Source organism: Vicugna pacos, chromosome 5 (assembly GCF_048564905.1).
Source record: "Vicugna pacos chromosome 5, VicPac4, whole genome shotgun sequence".
Taxonomy (NCBI): Eukaryota; Metazoa; Chordata; class Mammalia; order Artiodactyla; family Camelidae; genus Vicugna; species Vicugna pacos.
The window spans coordinates 41,667,787-41,686,672 of NC_132991.1; the positions used below are offsets into that span (position 1 = coordinate 41,667,787).

The 18,886-nt window shown below is 42.1% G+C and overlaps 1 protein-coding gene across 2 annotated transcripts in view; it reads right to left on the reverse strand.

The window, feature by feature from the left end:
* STK39 (serine/threonine kinase 39) overlaps positions 1–18,886 on the reverse strand; it is a 254,238-nt gene that overhangs the window by 43,055 nt on the left and 192,297 nt on the right. For both annotated transcript variants that reach the window (XM_072961102.1, XM_072961103.1), the window contains 2 exons: positions 9,072–9,124; positions 4,860–4,928 (listed from right to left, as the gene is read on the reverse strand). In XM_072961102.1, the coding sequence (XP_072817203.1) occupies positions 4,860–4,928; positions 9,072–9,124 (122 nt within the window). The remainder of the gene's footprint in view (positions 1–4,859; positions 4,929–9,071; positions 9,125–18,886) is intronic.

Below are 18,886 nucleotides of genomic sequence, written 5' to 3' on the forward strand. Positions count from 1 at the left end.
TCATATTATGGAAGCAGAAAAAATACACAAATAAGAAATCATTTAAACCTCAATACACCAATGTTCTAAACTGAACTCGAATATTTTTTGGCACAACCTTTATCAAGTGAATCTATTTTTATTTGTAAATACTACTTGGAATTCTGTACTCTCAAAAGTAAGAGTTTTAAAAGACTGGAATCCTATACCCAAAATAGCTTTCTAAAGAGAAAGTTATAATGAGTTATCTGTACATTTCAAGGTGGTATTTGTTTATCTTGAACAAGTGTTTATTGAGTGCCTACTATGTGAAACGTGCAGTTTTGGGCAATGGGAACATAGTAGTTTACAAAACATAGAAATTTTGGCCTTTGAGAAACTTATCCTCAAGGGAAAATCCTATATAGTTAAAAATAAATAAATAAATACATGAAACATACAGCCCATGATGGAGAGAGACTAGGTGAAGTGAGGATGGGGGCAGAGTTGGGGGTGGGTTGCAATTACCAGTAGATGAGAGGCAACAATTAAAGCAGTAGGAGACACAGGTGGACCTGGGGAAGGAGCATCCTGGCAGAAGGGACAGCCAGGAGAGAAGCCAGTGTGGCTGGAGTGGGATGAGGATGAGAGAGAGTCAATGAGAGGGAAGGGGTCTGAGAAGTGACAGGGGATAGATCACAGAGGGGATTGTAAGCCACTGAGATGTGGGATGGAAAGCTATTAGAGAGTTTTATTTAAAGCATTAATGTGACCTGGCTTCCATTTTTTTTATTGAGATGTAATTCACATATCATAAAATTCACCCTTTTAAAGGGCACAATTCAGTGCTTTTTAGTATAGTCACAAGGTTGTGCAACCATTACCACTTCTAATTCCAGAACATTTTCCTCATCGCAGATAAGTCCCAGACCTATAACAGTCTCCCCCATCCCTCTCAGGCTCTGGCAACCACCAATCTATTTCCTCACTCTATGGACTGTCATACTGTGGTCATTTTGTATATATGGAATCACAATACATGTGGCATTTTGTACCTGACTTACTTTTTACTTGGATCTCTGGCTACCATGATGAGAACAGACTGAAAGGAGGCAAAGTCAGATGCAGGGAGACCAGTGAAGGGATGAAGGCAATAATTCAACTGAGAGACAAGAGGGGTTTGAAATAGGAGGGCAAGTGAGATGGTGACTAACAGCCGGATCTTGGGAATATTTAGATAGCCTGGATATTGAGGATGAGAGAAAGGAAAATCAAGGACAACTCTTAGGTTTTTGGCTTATGCACCTGAAAAGATGTAGCTGACAACAACTTAGGATGCAAGGCTATCGGAGAGGCAGGTTAGGAGAAAACCCCAGGGACTTGATTTTGGAGATGGTAATTAAATCTGGGATGACTTTTAGCCTTCCATGGGAAGAAACCAAAAAGGGAGCTGGATATGAGTCTGGAATTTAAAGGAGAGATCTGGGCTGGAGACATAAATTTGAGAATTAGAGAGTGGAAGCCATTAATACCATGAAACTAGATGATATCAGCAAGGAACTGAATGATGAGGAAAAAAAAGAAATTTAGGAAGAGTCCTTGGACATGTCAGTATTCACAGGTCAGAGTGACGAGACGCAAGTGACAAAAGTGACTGAGAAAGAAACACCAATAAGCCAGGAGAATCGAGAGAGAACAGAGTCTAAAAAACCAAATGCAAATACTTACGATGGAGGAGGGGATGGTCCACTATGCCCGAGGCTGTGGACAGGTCACTGAGAAATAACCACTGGATTTAGGAACGTGGCAGGCAGTCATTCACAGACCCTGCACCTTCTAACCCCCGGCCCCATCATGCCCACTCCACTCCAGCCACATCCACCTTTGCATTCCCCATTTCATCTGCCAGGTGTGTGCCCTCCCCAGGTATGGCTTTGAAAAGAATACCTTGGGTGGAGTAAGGAAGGTCCCAAGTCTGACTGGAGTGGGTTCAAGAGGCAGTGGTAGAAGAAGAATTGAAGCCAGGGCAATTCTTTTGAGTTTACTTGTACAGGGATGAAGATAAATGTCTCTAAAGAGAGGTGGAATAAAGAGTGGGCTCTTTTTTTTTTTTTTAAGATGGGAGACACACTTGTGCACTGGTGGAACAAATCTAGTAAAGAGGGAAGTAAATGATGCAGGAGAGAACAGAGAACTGCTGAGACAGGTTAGAGAGCACCGAGTTAACCACATTATATGTGTGGTCAAATAGTCAACAATTAAAATATAAATCACCTACTGATGCAGGAAAAACAAGTAAGGATAGCTGTTTTCCCAGGGGACACAAAAACCATTTAAAATCATCCAGATCTATTCTTCAAGGCTAAAGATATTGGATTAATTGTATACAGGTTCAGGATTAGGCTTTGGGCTTAGAGTCACAAGATCCAAGTTCAAGGACCATGAGAAGTTACAATAACCCAGAAACTTCTTTGGGCCTCCCTTTTTTGTCCATAAAACACTGGCTAAAAACCACCTGCCCGCTCCACCTTATAGGACCAATGTGACGATCAAATGAAACACGAAAACGTTGTAACTCTTAGATGCGCTGTCCCTTAAGGCATTTTGAGTACTTCTAGGTAAGGAACCACTGCACACACAGTCTCACTCCAATACTCTACATTTTAGCTCCAAGAAGGGGTAAAAAGAGGCAAAATGAAAAATTTAGAGAAGAAAAAATAACTAAAAGCATGGAAAAATAGAAGCTTTCTGGTTATGCACTGTATTTAAAACACACTCAATAAGTTGGACATGAATTATGCCTTAATTTGCACTTTAAAAAACTCGACAACCCCAAATCCTCTAGTTTAGACTCAGCTGAACCTGGGGCAAAAAGAGAAGCGTGCTAAATTTGACTATAAGCCTGAAGCAAGACCATGCTTAAATGGAGATGTGACCTAACGTCTTCCCATGAATCCCTTTTATTCTCCACGCTCCCTACCACCTGCCAAGATCACCTCGAATCAAAAGACTGTGCTCCTCCTCCACTTTTTGCCAAATGAGACATTAGTAGGTGTTTTTGATTATTTTTTAAATTAATTATTATCATCTTTATTTTTGGTTGCCTTGTGAACAGACCAGAGCTCTCTTTAAGGAACACATACCTTACAAAGGATCTTGATCTAGCCATTAACCTTTCTCCTAATTTCTTCAGGTAACCTAAGACCCAAAGGTGTCTGCTCATTTTTTTTACTGAGAATTAGAGAATCTACCTTTATCAAAGAACCATTAACATCACATAAAGAATTATGAGATGGAATTTACAGTAGATACCAAAGCTGAAGTGACCTTATTACTCAGCTCCCCCTCACATTTGACCAGAAAACCTAGGTAAGAACTCAACCAGCCGTCAGACCTCACAAGCTTTAAAGCAAAGTGTGAAAGACAGAATATACCAGGAAACTTATACACACATCTGTGTGTGTGTGTGTGTGTGTGTATGTATATATATATATATACATACACACACACATATATATATGTTGCTTTCCTTTAAAATATCTCTCTTTATATATGTATCACTTGGCAGAGGAATCAGAGCTTCCTTGTGAAACCAGGGTGTACACATCATGTATGATAAATAGGAAAAAAAAAGCTTAATTTTTTCTAATTATAAACATATCTTTACGTTTATGAATATTGTTTTGTACACCAACAACAAGATACTGATTCTTCTGTCAGAATTCTAATCTCTCCCTAAAACCCCAGCACTCTTACTTACATAAAATAACTCACTTTTTAATGATGTATATTATAGAGATACTAGGAATAAATTATTCAGATGGGTAGATACACCTACTTCAAGCTCCCTCTTAGTGACACCTTTCAGTATTACTGGGGAGGAATTTATTTCAGGTAAGTGATTTTTTAAAGTTAAAACATCATTTAGGGGGCCCAAGTCATTTCAGGATTTGGTTTTGATTTGAATATTTGTGAAGAAAGTTTTATCATAATACACCATCTCCTAATATAATGTTACTATACTTAACAACATAATTAATACAGTTCATAATTAATATTAGTGTTAACTCACCTTGATTACTTAGGGTCATCATTATGAATGTGCAGTAACAGACTACATTATAAAGTCTTCATAAACAGAATTTGCTGAGGGGTGTGCAGCTCTTCACCCTTACCTCAGGTAGAACCAGGCTACACTCTTTCTTAGATGACACTGTCTGCCTCTTATAGCTTCTCTGTCTCCCTCATCTTGTCAGGAGTCATTTCTTACTCCCATCAGCGTGTGTAATTAGCAGTCTCCCCTATTTTCATGCAGCTTTCTTTTGATTCTATTAGTCATAGAAAGGGCCCTGGTCTCTGCCACAGCCCAGCTGCATGGCCCAGGACACCAGTGACTCACTTTAGGAACCTGTTTCTCTGTCTGTGCAATCAAAGAACTGACCTGAATGATCATTAAGTCCCATCCAACCTTAAGACTTCATAATGAATCTTGCCAAAACTGCCATCTAAGATTATTAGAACTGTGTCCAAAGAAAGAGCAGAGAGCTGCTGAGAGAGGACCTCAGAGGCTCCTGAACTTTGCTACATAGAATTTATAGTTTCTTGGGTTTGCTATGGCATAGGCTTCTGGGTCTTCCAGGTTCTTTGTTTTATCTCTAATCTGTGAGGTTCTGCATTGGATAAATCATGCCCAGATGAATGGGACAGAACTGCATTAAGAGCTTTTAAAACAGGAAATTAAATACGGCTCTTAAGTATAATTGTTTCACATAAAAGGTAAGAGTTCAAGAAGAAATTTTCAGAAATCCACACAGATAATTACTTCTTTATGAAACTTTTCTGAGCACAATTCCATTTGATACATCAACAAAATGACTGTACATGAGCAAAACAGCACTTACCTATAACTACATCATGACCATCAACCAAGCCCGCAGAGAAGAGCTCCTGAGAAACGCCATCTGCCGTATCTGCCCAGGTGTGAAGGTGTGTTAGCAACCATATTTAAAACCCAACAATACAGTGTAAAACACGTATTTTTTTCATATAGAAAAATCATCCACATGTGTTTTAACTCAACAGCTCAGATTCCATCAGGAGTAAAAATCAGAAGCACTGTGAAGGACGTTTGCCATGTACAATTTGCATCCTGCTACTCATTCAACAGAAGGTGCACAAAATCATTTTTTCATTTCTGGTGAACCAAGAAACCTTTGCCCTTTGTCTACTATCTGAATTACTCCTCAAATGGATCTACTGAAGTTAGCTCATAACTGGTCCCTATGACACTGCTTTTCCTTCTTGCCAAGGTTAATTCCAGTCTCCATCAATCCTGCCCTATCATTAGTAGCTACTGAGTCAGAATTTATGGCAAAGGTTGAAGAGGCAGCATTTGATACAACCTTATATTTGGTACAAACAGCCTATGAGCTTGTTGGACTACTGAGATGAGCTATTTAAATTTATGCTATTAAGAAACTCCTTTAACATGACATTGATCGTTTGATAGCAACAATTCATCCTCTTAGAAAATGTGGTTGAATAAAAGAATGCCGTTTCTCAATAAGCGACAGGAGTTAGAAATCACATAAAGATGGGACTGAAGCCAGTGAATATAACTGAAATTATTTAATTGAGAGCTTATACATGAACATGGTAATAGTGAGAAGTCGGTCTGAAGACTCTGTAAAGAGAAACTGATAAATTGCCACATGGTCAAAGAACCATTATGAACCCCTATGATTCACAAGGGAGATGACGTGGTCTCTGTGGCCATCTGATATTGCCACAAATTTCCAGGGTTATAGCTGGAGAAAAAGAATCTGGGAAAAGTATAGCACCCAAATCAAACAAGCATCTAAAATGAACTGAGTTTGCTATTCCAACAGTGCCCTCAACATAGACCAGTTTCCTTGCTTAATCTGTGTTTCAAATGTGTGACTATGTAAGAGGCCATATATGAGAGAGAGAGAGAGAGTGTATGTATGTATGTACATGCTCTCACATGAACATGTGGCTGACGGATGGTACAATTATCTTTCACAATCCATGGGCTTTGATGTGCCTGGCCCTGTGTCTGACTCACAGTAATTACTCAATAAATGGTAGCTGTGATGAGAGACAGCGGCCGGAGATCATCTCAGATGCACCTCACACTCTTGTGCTCTCTCTCCCTTTCGTATATGGCCCAATTTCCTAAATCTGCAATAAAAATTTGACAGCTGACATCTGTTCTTTGTCCTTGCAGAGAAATTGTGGTATTCTATCATTTTCCTCATTCAGTGAATAGACTAAATGAACGAAACAGAAAAGAAAAACATAGGAATCTTACTAAACAATGGAATTCCATATAAGGTGGGTTTATCTTGGGCCTTGTCCTTACTGCTGGAGGTACAAGAAACACTGCATAAAATTCTCTGAGATAAAATGATCCCATAGCATGGAACCTAGGGGCGTACAATGAAAGGCTCTACTCTGAATGTGATTTAGCTTCATGAAGTCAGCTGGAATGTTCATCGCACAATCTCCATCTCTTCGGGATGCCACTGGAAACGTCAAGAAAAGAAGCCTATTGAATTAAAGTGCCTGTCTAGTAGACTGGGCACATGGTAGGCAGTGGTTACACATCTGCTGACTGATCATCTGTTAAAGCAACTGGATGTGTTACCACCATCTCTAAAGTACCAGTAAGTTCTTACACTAGAGTAAGGAGCTATTATCAAAAGAAGGTAGTTGAAAATGGAATAATCAAACAAAGCCACAATGAGGGCTAGCACTAAAACAGTACCAAAGCAAGTAACATCCCCAAATGACTAAAGCGCACAGTATCTCTGACTGTTTTCAGGACTCTTGGTAAATGGGTTGTGCTGGTTGGTCAAAATGGAAATATTCCATTTTTGTGTGTGTGTGCCACTAAGCAGTTATTTTGCTTGCATGTTAAGTAATCTATCAGAAATAGTTAAGAGCAAAAACTTGAAGGTAATTAACTGGTCATTTATTTTTCTTTAAGCTGCTTAACATTCCTAATGCATAAAAAGGATAATCATAAAGAATCATATATGCTCTGCCTTCCAGAGCATACAGCAACGTAATAAACCAAAAAAACTTACCCTCAAACGAGGACAGAGTACTTGATATGTTCATGTTATACAGTCAATGCCATATACATGTATTTATGTGTGTACACAGCAGAGAGACAGTGCACCACGTGGTGTGCATGCACAGATGGAGTGCAGACAACACCTGAAATGCAGGCAGCATCAGTAATCACAGAGGTACGGTGACATAGCCATGGTGTTTCTGAAATTAACAAGCTGTGCCCACTGCCCGGGGAGGCCAGCTATCAACAGGAAGCCAATACTACGGTTTCCATCTGGGTAACAAATGCAGAGACTCTGAATCTAACCATGGCAAACAAGGCTGCCAAAGCCAGCACAAAGGGCCAGGTAACACTGATAGGACTGTCTTCTCCCCAGAAATCTTCAATGCAGAAATTCATTTCTTTGTTACCTCTTAAAATTAAAATTGACTTTTATCGCCACTGTCAATTTTAAATAATCAGAAAAAAAAACCCTTAAAATAAGAATCCGTTCTCTTATTTACTGTACTTGGAACATTTATTATCTAGTGACTAGATTTTATCACAGTATTGTCTGGTCAGTATCTTTATATTAGGACAAAATAGACAGCTTTTTGATAATAGAATGGGCAACTGTTCAATTTCACAGGCTGACTCTAAACTGTCAAAGACAGATGTACCCAGAAAGGAAGATCAGTTAGCAAATTCACAAGGGCCTTACTTTCATTTCTTTTGTAAAAGTTACTTCATATGTTAGTTTAATTCAAAGATCCTAGAAGTCATTAAATCTCTGTGCTTACAGGAGCCTAGACATCAGGGCCAGCAAGTCTGTGACCATGTACGGTCCAGGAAGGTATTTTGTTTGATGGGCACTTTCTTCAAAACTGAACCTGAATATATTTAGACAGAACCCTCTGGTTACCTGAAGGCTCCACCATTCACTCTGACTCCTGGAAGCACCTGAGTCTGTGTCTCCTTCCAGGTGATAACAGCAGGGAGGTCAAAGCAGTTAACTGACTGGCTAGATATCAAGCTAGAAAGTTTCGGATTTTCACAACTTCAGCAAATATAATTTATTTAATCAAATCAAAATTCACCTAGAGCTCTAATAATTACAGAGTGTTATTAGCTTATATATATATGTTAATACTTCAAATGTATGAGACTAATATATTTTAGAAAGATATCCAACATAGACATTGAGGCTGTCTTCATGTACATAAAAATCTGAAACCAGAGGCCAAAGAGAACACATTCAGTCTTAGCATTAGCACCTGATTCTCACTTCTCTAGACTGTTTGGGTCATAAACCAAACAGTATGAAAATAGCAGTTTTTGTTCAATAACAAAATCTCCAAAGCCTGTATCCAATAATTAACCAAAAATGACTTGAGATTCTCCTGAATACCAGGCACCTGGCAGGTGCTCACGATGCCAAGAAGTAAGACAAGGCTCTGACTTCCAGGCATCCAGATGCTTAAAGAGCAACCAGTCTAGCCTCTAAACTATTTTAATAACAATTCAAAATACTGAAATTACATGCAGCTGCAAGACTGGCACCGTTCGTACCAAGCTCTCTAGTGGTGCCCGCAGCAAGCAGAAGCCCAGGTATCCCTCAGAGTGGGCTTCGTGTAATCGGAACTGACAACAAGAGAGACAAAGTGCGCTACCTTTTTGTCTGCTATCACTGTTTGTTGCTCAATCCTAATTAGGACTGCTGTGCACATGTCATCACACTCATCGCAATGTCCTTGAGGCCCTGCATCATCACACCAGTACTTCTTTTCACGGTCCAGCTAATATAGTCGATTTCTAAGTATGCCTATACTGTGCTGCATGCGTCACTGGAATTCATGCAGCCAGTAAGTGGGTTCGGTTTGGATTCCCCACAATTATTGCAAATCCTTCCTTCCTTCCTTCCCCTCTTTGATTTTAGAGAATGCATTTTTGAATAGCAAATTACAACCACACGCCTGTAATCAATTTCTGAAATGCTCTTTGCAGCATTAAAATAATAATTTCAACTAAAACTTACCTCTTCCCGGAGTAAATTCAAATCGTATGTCATTAAGTTCCTTTCTGGAGTTTCTGAAAGACGTAACATATAGCACGTTAAAATCTAATGAAGCAGAGTTTAACCCAACTAAACATATCCCAGTTTTTATAAGATGCTACTAACATGTAGATAGCATTTAACAGTTTTGGGTTACCTCCAAACACCTCCTCAACCGGAAGAGATAGTTATGGGAGACAGTCATTTAATTGATTGAATTTACCTTACACAAACATGCTCATATCACAAAATTCCATAAATAAATGCTCCTTTTATAAAATCTACACTAAATCAGTAACCTTAAATTTAATTCCCTAGTTAAAAATTTTAGAAGCTTTTAGTCTAGTCTAAATAATATTCAATACATTTGTCATATTTTTCCTGGGAAAATAGTATTTTATCAAATTATTTTTAAAAGTGAAAGAAATAAGGAAGATAGTCTTCACAGTAAACTTCACGACAGCATTATACATTAAATCGAGCAACAAAATGCCCAGAATAAGGTGTGTATTTTGTAGTTAAAAATTTTATCGTAACTAGAGAGGGACCTAGGTATGTTGTGAAATTACCCACCGGATACATAAAACTTAAAAAAAAATTTTAAATGCTTACATAAAACTATAATATATACATATATCTGCATTCAATCAAAAAATTAAATGACACTGGGGAAATACGGAACAAGAAAATATCTAAGATACGAGTTTTCCATTCACACTAATTTCAAGAAATGATAATAAGGGGCACTGAGTTATAATCAGAGTGGTTTTAAATTCTCATAAGAACACTTAACTATATAGCTCTCAACAGATGCTGGAATTAAAGTAAATAAACACCTTAAGAAACTGCAGGAGGACACGGGAAGTAGTAACTTCTGTAAGCACTCAGTTACTTGCTCAGCTCCCATGGATGTGCAAGACAGAGACGGAGATGGACTGAACACCCATCCCTGAACAACCTCCTTCTGGTGCCAGGAGTCTGGTCAAATCCTGTTCAGCACCCCAGTCTGGTTCTCTAAAGCTCTGGCTACTGCCTGCTGGTGTCTAGGCACAGTGCTCAAATCAGATGCCAGTCTCGGGCCCTTTTTGGTCCATAGCCTGTTCATGGTTCTTTATGTCCTACAATAACCTACTTCATCAAGTGTGACGAGGCCCAGAAATTGACAAAGGCATGGTACTGACTGAGAGAAAGCCCTTTACCCAGTGCCTAGAGAAGCCGGCCCAAGTCTCACAGCCTTCCACAAGCAGAGAGGTAAAGGGTCAAGAACTCAAGAGATGGCCACGCCCAGGCCACTGACAGGAGAGCCTTGAACTTCTGCATCTCCTCCCAGGTACCTGCACCATGATGTCATTGCTACTCCTCTTGGGAGACAAGAGTGGGACTAGCGGACATTAGCAATTCCTACAGCTGTGCTTCTTTTAGGACCTTCTGAGAATCAGAAAACTAAATATCAGAGACACTCACACTAAGAAAGCAGACCCATGACTGATGCATGGAACTTCAGGCAGCTGTACATGGTTCAGAGACCATCTTGGACACCAGACTAAGCAAGCCTGCCTTGGAGGTGGAGGGGGCCGTGAACAACCAGCGCCTGCACTGGAAGGGCTGCTTCCATGTTGCCTACATTTTCATAATAAACTTAATAGCTTACCAACGTCACCACACATTACATAGTGCTTCACATTCATCATCAGTTCTCACACTTTTTGGTCTTAGGACCTCTTTGCAATCTTAAAAAGTACAAAGGACCCCTAAGGAGCTTTTGTTTATATTAGTTATATCTTTCGATATTTACTGCACTAGAAATTAAAACTGCTTGAAATATTTATTAATTGGCTTGAAAAGGACAATAATTAGCCCTGTCACCTGTTAACATAAAAGAATTTTTTTATGAACAATTATTTTGCATTCCAAAAGAAAAAAATCAGTGAAAAGAACGCATTGTTCTCTATTTTTGTAAACCTCTGGCTTAAGGCAGCTGGATTCTTACATTTGCTTCTGTATTCAATCCGCTGCAACATCATATATGTAGCCAGCCACTGGAAGATTCAACTGTACATATGTGAAAGAATAAGCGTGAAAAAGGCCAATAATCTCTTTAAATTATTATAAAAAAAAATAGTTTCTACCTCATTAGCTTCCTGAATGGGTCTCAAGGACTCCCAGGGGTCACAGGACCACACTTTGAGAAACACTGGTATCAAGTTTCATTTGGTTCCAACAATCAACCGTTGAGATATATACAAAGTATTACTTGTTTCGCATTTTCTGACCAGTACATTTAATGGCTTTTCCAAGTTTACTAAGTTAATGAGTGGTATAGTGAGGACCAACAATTCCGTACTGCAAATACCTAGTGCAAATAGAAATTTTCAATTTTCTTTGAGAGAAAATAAATATTCCGCAGCACTCTGCATGTTACCATAAAAAGATCAGTGGGCATTTATTTATTTAACAGCCTTGGTTTTGTGTGCCATGTATCAGCAAAGGTTGCATCTGAACTACAACAATTCAGTAAGACAAAATCATCACTAGGAAAGCCAGTATTTTTTTTACTGTATTTAATCATGCAATGACAGGAAGAGAAAAAAATGAAAGGGAACTAGGTTTCACGCTAATTTAGGTCGTTGCTCCTTTTCTCTCTTTTGATCAGTCTTGTTGAAATTAGTTTGTTCTACTAAGGTCATGAGAAGAGAGATATACGAACTGTACCCGAATATCACCATGCTCATCCTGATTCTTTAAATATTAATCCCAGGAAAGTAACATTCAAGGTCCATAATCTCTGTCTTCGTCGATTGTGGCTCAGGTCATGGTGGCTGCCTAGTCAAGTCATTCTTTTATGACTCTGAACCTAAAATACCTGCCTTTGTAAAGATCACAGTGATTGATTGTGAGTAGTAGACTTGTCCCATCAGGATGAAATACCGTCGGAAAAATGCCTAATTGGATCGAACTACTGAAGGTCATCCGTTTATAAAGAATTAATCTTTTCATACGCATACTTAACACCTTTAATTGAAAGTACATTTACTTTAATTGATGTGGCACAGGATACTCTTGATTTCAGGGAAGCTGAAAATAGGTCTGATTTAAGGCCAGAAACTAAGTCTGTGCAACTTTACAGACTCGAGAGCTACGGTTTCAAGACCCAGGCAATCTTTTGATAACTTTTTTTTAATGATGGTACTGGGGACTGAATCCAGGACCTTGTGCATGCTATGAATGCGCTCTATCACTGAGCTATACCCAACCCCTCGATAACTCTTACTAAAAACCTTTTTTTTTAATTGAAGTATAGTCAGTTACAATGTGTCAGTTTCTGGTGTACAGCATAATGTCCCAGTCATACATATATACACATATATTTGTTTTCATATTCTTTTTCATTAAAGGTTATTACAACATACTGAATATAGTTCCTGTGCTATTTGTTTTATCTGTTTTTATACATAGTGGTTAACATCTGCAAACCTTTTTAATCCTAAAAAGAAAAAACCAAGAACAAACTCTTAAATTTGGTAATGCAGAACCCTTATTTCTCGTTGCAGTATATATTGTATCACAAATGCAAAAGCTTATAGGGCTCGGGAAGGACATTTACATTTTAAAATAGGTGATACTATCACATGGTTTAAAAATAAAAAGGTACAATAGGGTATTCAGTGAAATCCAGTCCTCTCAAACCCTATTACTCATCTGCCTGGTTCCCCTCACGGAGACAATCAGTGCTATATGCTTTCTGTGCATCCTTCCTGACATGCTTTATGTGTATACTAGCAAATACACACAGTTCCCTCTGGCCTATTTAATACAAATGTTGAGATGGCAGCAGCATACTATATCCACTACTCTGCTCCTTGCCTTTTATTTAACTTAATAATACAACTTGAAATCTCTCCATATTGTTTCACAGAGAGCTTTTGCATACTTTTTTTGTTCATCTATAGCTACATAGTATTCTGTTGTATGCGATATCCTGTTTTTTAAAACCAGTTCCCATTCTATGAACGGATTGTTTCTACTCTCACTATTATAAACAGTGCTGCAATGAATAACCTTGTTCTCATGTCATTTTGCAAATATATGAGAATAAAAATAAATTTTCTAGAAGCAAATTGCTTGGTCAAAGGATATATCCATTTACAATTTGACAGATACTATCAAATTCCCCTTCATTTAAGTTGGACCAATTTACACTCTCATAAGCAATTTGAAAGCACCACTGCAGGAACTTCAAATGAGTGAGGCAGGAAGTGTACTAAAAAAACAAAACGAGAGATGTGACGACTATGCCAACTGGAAAACTTATTCTTCATTTGAAGCGGGCAACCACTACGCAGCACCAGCCGGTTATGGCCAGGCAAGAACTGGGGCTTAATTTTGTTAAATATTATTATTTTTTGCTATGTCCGTTCAAAGTGAGAAGTTCCAAGATACAGATCGGTATGTGTCGGGTTTTTCTTTCTGCTCCTTCAATTCATCTGCAAGGGACACAGAGGCAGTGAACAGTCAACTGAGGCAGCTGCCTACGAGGGTGGTGATGACAGACAAGTGAGTGAACATGTACCCTTCCTGGGGGCAGAGGTGCACAAGGCCCTAGCAGTTCAAGTATGTATTTTACAGGATGTAGCAGTTTCTGCACCTCTTAATTTAGCATGTCAGGACAGTCTGACAGAGCTATTGCTCCTGGAGGGCTCCCAAAGTAAAATGCCAGCTCAGGACTACCTGCACTTCTCAGCCACACAGTAATGTTTCCGAGCCCATGCCAACAAATACATGGGAGCACATGCATTCTAACAATCAGATGTGATCCAAAGGCTCAGAAGACTGAAGACCACTCGTTGGCAAAGGGTCTCATAAGCTCTCAGTGTCACTGGAACTGTGTCCCCTCCATCACACAGGGTGCTCTGGAGCGAGGCTGAAAGTCAACCATCTTCCTGAGCCCTGAGGTTGAAAGATGGAGCTGGCGTAGCACCACACAGGATCCCTGTAAGGGCAGTGGATACAAAGTTTCCCAGGATCCAGGTGGACCCTCCCCGCTAAGTAGCAGGGGATTTTCCTAGCCAACAACAGCCCTCTTCTTCCTTACTCTGACCTGACATTCCAGGTCAGGGTAGAGCTGCTGGTGTCCAAGGGAGTCCAGTGGGCCCTCCACACACTCCTGGACTCCTGGAATGTCCTCCACACTGGGAGCCGGATGGGGACCTTTCAAACATGTTGGGCCAGCAATCAGTTAGGACACCAGTATAGGTCAGTGTGCTCCTTTCCTACCCTTAGCACCAAACTGAAGTCCTTTCCCACAGGTACAGGAAGAAAACGAGACTGAGCGAGCCGGGCATTTCTCTCCACACCAGGAGGCAGCTCGGCACTAACGAGGTGATACTGTGAACTGTGGAGAGAGGGCTGCGCTCAGTTTCACCCGCTAGTTGTCTAGCCTCTGTACTCTGTTTCCTCCACTGTGCGATGGGGAAAATCATAGTTAACAGCATTTACTACCTGCTGGTACATGCTTGGTGATTCACATGTTACCTTACTCGAGGCTCAAAACAACCCCTCAAGTAGGGATGACTATGATCCCCCATTATTTTACAGCTGAGGAGATGGAGGCTCAGAAAAGCATAAAGGCTGTACCCCACAGCAAGTGTCTGAAGAGCAGATCTGAACCAAATCTAGAACTTACTTTTGTTACCCGTTGTCTCTGCCAGGGTACAACCCTTACCTGACGCTCTAGGAGCCCTGCCCTGCGTCTACAGGTGCTCCTAACGGCTCTCTCTAGGTTCAAGTCCACCATCTCCAGGAGTTGGATCAGCTCGTTCCCTGGAAACCTAATCATCTCACTCCTTTGCTGAAAGACTCCATTTCCATCCCCTGATTCTTAAAGTAAAATTCCAAGTCCTTAGCGTGACCCTCCCAGACCTGCCTCTGCCGGTCTCCCCACCATCCCCTCTTCCACTCTTTACTCGCTCCCCCGTCGCCGTCCCCACCGCTGCCCCCAGTCCAGATGGGGCTTCGCCAAGGACAGCCCGAGTGGACACGGGGGAGGTCCAGGCCTGCCCGGAATGGGCTCAAGAGACAGTGGCAAGAAAGGAACTGAAGTCAGGGGACAATTCTTTCAAAGAGTTTAGTCGTGCAGTGGTGGAGAGAAATAGCTATGATGGAGGTAGGATAAAGAGAAGGCTTTTCCTAAAGATGAGAGAGAAAAAAAAATTTGTGTGCTGGTGGGATAGAGTGAGTAAAGGAGGGAAGCCAACGCTGAGCAAGGGAACAAGGAACTGCTCCAGGGGCTGCAGCACCTTGCGGGGAGCCAGCTCCCCCCTGCCGCTCTCACTCTCCCCAGCCCGACTGACTCCAACCATGCCCTGGGGCCTGGTCATGTCTGTTTGGGGGGAACAGGAAAGGGGGTTAAGGGCAGCCAGACAGGATTAAGTAAGCCCCTCTCTGAACTGCACTCCTAGGCCCTAGTTCTGTGCAAGGTACTTCTTATTTTGCACTAATGTAATCATTTGGTTGTTGCTTTAATGTCTGTCTCATCCACTAGACAGTGAGCTCCCAAAAAGCGAGGACCACCCCCTGCCATCTTGCCTTGGGCACTGCTCTTGCCCTCTGCACCCAGCACGGTCCTCACACCCAGCATGGCCCTCTGCACCCAGCACAGTCCTTGGGAGCACAGACAGGGTTTGTTGAGTGGATAGAGGCAGGAATGTATGAAGAGTCTACAAGTCTGGCTTCTGTAAAGTGCCTCTCCCTTGGTTTCTGTGACACCCTGTCTTCTGGCCTTCCATGGTTCCCTAGCTGCCCTTTCCCTGTGTGCTCCAAACACACCTCTCTCTCCATCTACCTATGCCTTCAATACTCATGTTCTATACTCTGCCATCTTCTCCTCTCCTTCTCTCCCTGGATGATTAATTCCAAATCCACAACACAAATCCAGGTATCGTCCCAGAGCTTAATATAAAGCCCATTCTCCGAGTGCCAATACAGCATCTCTCCCTGCAACGTCTAGACACTGGAAAACTCAGCACATTCAAAATGGAATGCATCCTTTTTCCTCTCCAATTCACAACTCTTTCTCCACTCTCTGTCACAGTAAATGGTGCTGCCAGCCACCTACCACGACCTGTGGGCTAATGATCTTCTTTAAATTTCTCAAATCATCCAGTTCTCTCAAAGTCCACTATACTGATCAAGGGCAGGTCATCAATATCTGCGATACGTATGACAATAAATGATTTTAGTGAACAAAGAAAATTTCAGCCACACTCACGTGCACCATGCATACATATCGAGAGAAAGCTGTGGCTAAAACTAAAGATGCACAGCCAAAGGAGAGAGGGCCCAGAAGGGAGGGAGCCGTTACTTGGGGTGTAACCCCTGGCAGATGAACGTGCAGCCCAGGAAGAAAACTGCTGTACTCCGTGAGACGTGAAAAATGCCAGTGTCACAAGAAGCTGAAGGACACCGACAACAAAAGGCCAGACACCAAAGACGCAGGAAGAGTAAGCAGCAGCTCCCCGGCCAGGCCGACGGGTGTGCTGCCGCGGCGCCGGCTCCACCTGCAGGCTTTCCTGCTCAGGAACTGGCGGCTCCCTGAAGTCGGCTCTGGGAGCCCCCTCTGCAGCTCACACCCCCACCAGCGAGCACATCCAGTCCACAGCTTCCCTGTCTCACCTGCAGTTTCTTCAGCTTCCCTCCCAGATTCTATGAGCTGTGTGGAAACACCGCGTGGGACTGACTCCCTCACACCATCAGGTGCGGTGACGCCCTATGCCCTGAGGCCCACGCAAGTGGGCAAAGGCCCGGCTCCCGCCCCGAGCGAGCTTACCATCTTCCCAGAGAACGGAGAGAGTGGCGGCTCACCACGTAACAGCGCCGGGAAGAGCCCGGAGCACACGTGTGCTTTAACTCAGCAGCAGAGCAGGGAGGGAGCGGCTCAGTGGTACAGCGCATGCGTAGCAGCAAGAGGTCCTGGGTTCACTCCTCAGTACCTCCACTTGAACAAATGAGTAAATAAACAAACCTAATCACACCACCCCCACCCAAAAAAAAAAAAAGAGAGTAGCAGAGAAGGAACTATTAGACTCATTTAGAGAGAGGAGTGCTCCCCGACCCTCTCAGCTCTCACTCTGCTCATCCTTCATACTCCTGTCAACTTAATCCTCCTCTGAGGTAAAGGCCCAACCACAGAACCATGTAACTTTATAACTGAAGGGGGCCCTCGAGGTCAGCTAATCCATTTCCCTCATTCCTCATGTGAGGAAACAGAAGCCAAAGAGACTGAGTGGCTTGTGCAGGTAAGACTACACAGCTGGTTAATTCACTCAACACTCCCTGAGTCCTTGCTGACCACCTATTAGGTGCCAGCCCAGTCTTGGGGGCCATTACCAGCAGGCAGAACACCTCACCAGGGACTCAGATTCCGAGACGATGGCTCTTTACCCCTCATTGGTGGTTCTCAAACTGCAGGCAGGGTGACGGAGGTACAGTCTCTAGAGGAAGAGGTTCTTCTCCCAGTGCACCGCAGCCCCTAGTTAAGGAGGCCCGCACGCAACCAGACGTCACTGATGGGAACGCGCTTCATGTCCGGTCCACGTGGTGGCAGAGAGAGGTGGGAGCTACTGCTGCACCATCAGCACCGTGTCCCAGAGCCCTGCCTGGAGCAAGCTCTCCCATGTGCACATACCTCCATATACCACAAGCCAGTGCTCCAGGAGTGAGAGCCATACCTCCCCACTCCTCCCAACCCTTGGCCTTGCATGTGACTTGCCTCAAAAGAGCCTTTTGGATCAGGGTCCTAAAAAGCCAAAGTGAAAATTCCTTTCAGCATTCTACCTCCAGACACCCAGAAATGTGCCTACAGCCTAGAAGATGTAAGTTGGCAGCATCCAGAATTCTAGTCTACATCAAGTGATGCAGCATCACAGAGCCCATGACCAACGTCAAACCGATCAGGATATCACATGGTTCCCTTTAACAACAACAACAAAACCACGAGCAGTGACTAGCGTACACATGTATATGCACACATGTAAGGGTACGCGCGCACATGCACGCACCCCATTTCTTTAACAAGGTATCTTGACAAATAAAAAAATTTGACCTTTCACACTGGTGGCCTGCAGGTCTTTCTGCAACTAGAACCAGTAAGGACTCTGGAGCATCCCACTGGCTATCGAGCAGCCTGAAGGACCCTTTCAGATGTGCAGCCTGCAGGGAGCAGATAGTCTGGCTGCATGTGACTTCACACAGCTGACACCTAAATTAGAGGTGCATACGCTGAGCCTTGCATACAGCAATCTCTGATGCTCTCCACCATGCCAACACCTATGAATAAGTCACATGCAAAAATTATCATAAATAACCACCTTTGCCATCTTAAAAAAAAAAAGTTTTCATCTGGAAATAATCCAACCTGAGTTAAAGGTTATTTTCTTCAACAGAAACCTCTTGAAAATCTCCATGCCTGCCAAGTAGAGGCCACAGCTGTCTCCCCTCCCCCACTCCATCCACTCTCCAGCCTAAACATTTTGATTCTGTTTTACACATAAAATTTTAATAATGTTCTATCTACACAGTACAAAATCAGTTGTGTTACATCTGAGCTGTGATAAATCAGGAGCAAACAGATTATTGTGGAAGGGCTCTGCTTCCTGTCAAGATTATGGAACTATATCTCACGGGTGGCAGTCCTTTTCAGTATTCAGGATGTCCAGGGAAGGTATTTATTGAACTGATTTTTACCTACAGGGCAAAAGGGAAACGGAGTGACCACACAAAACTAGTCTCGTGTGTAGGGC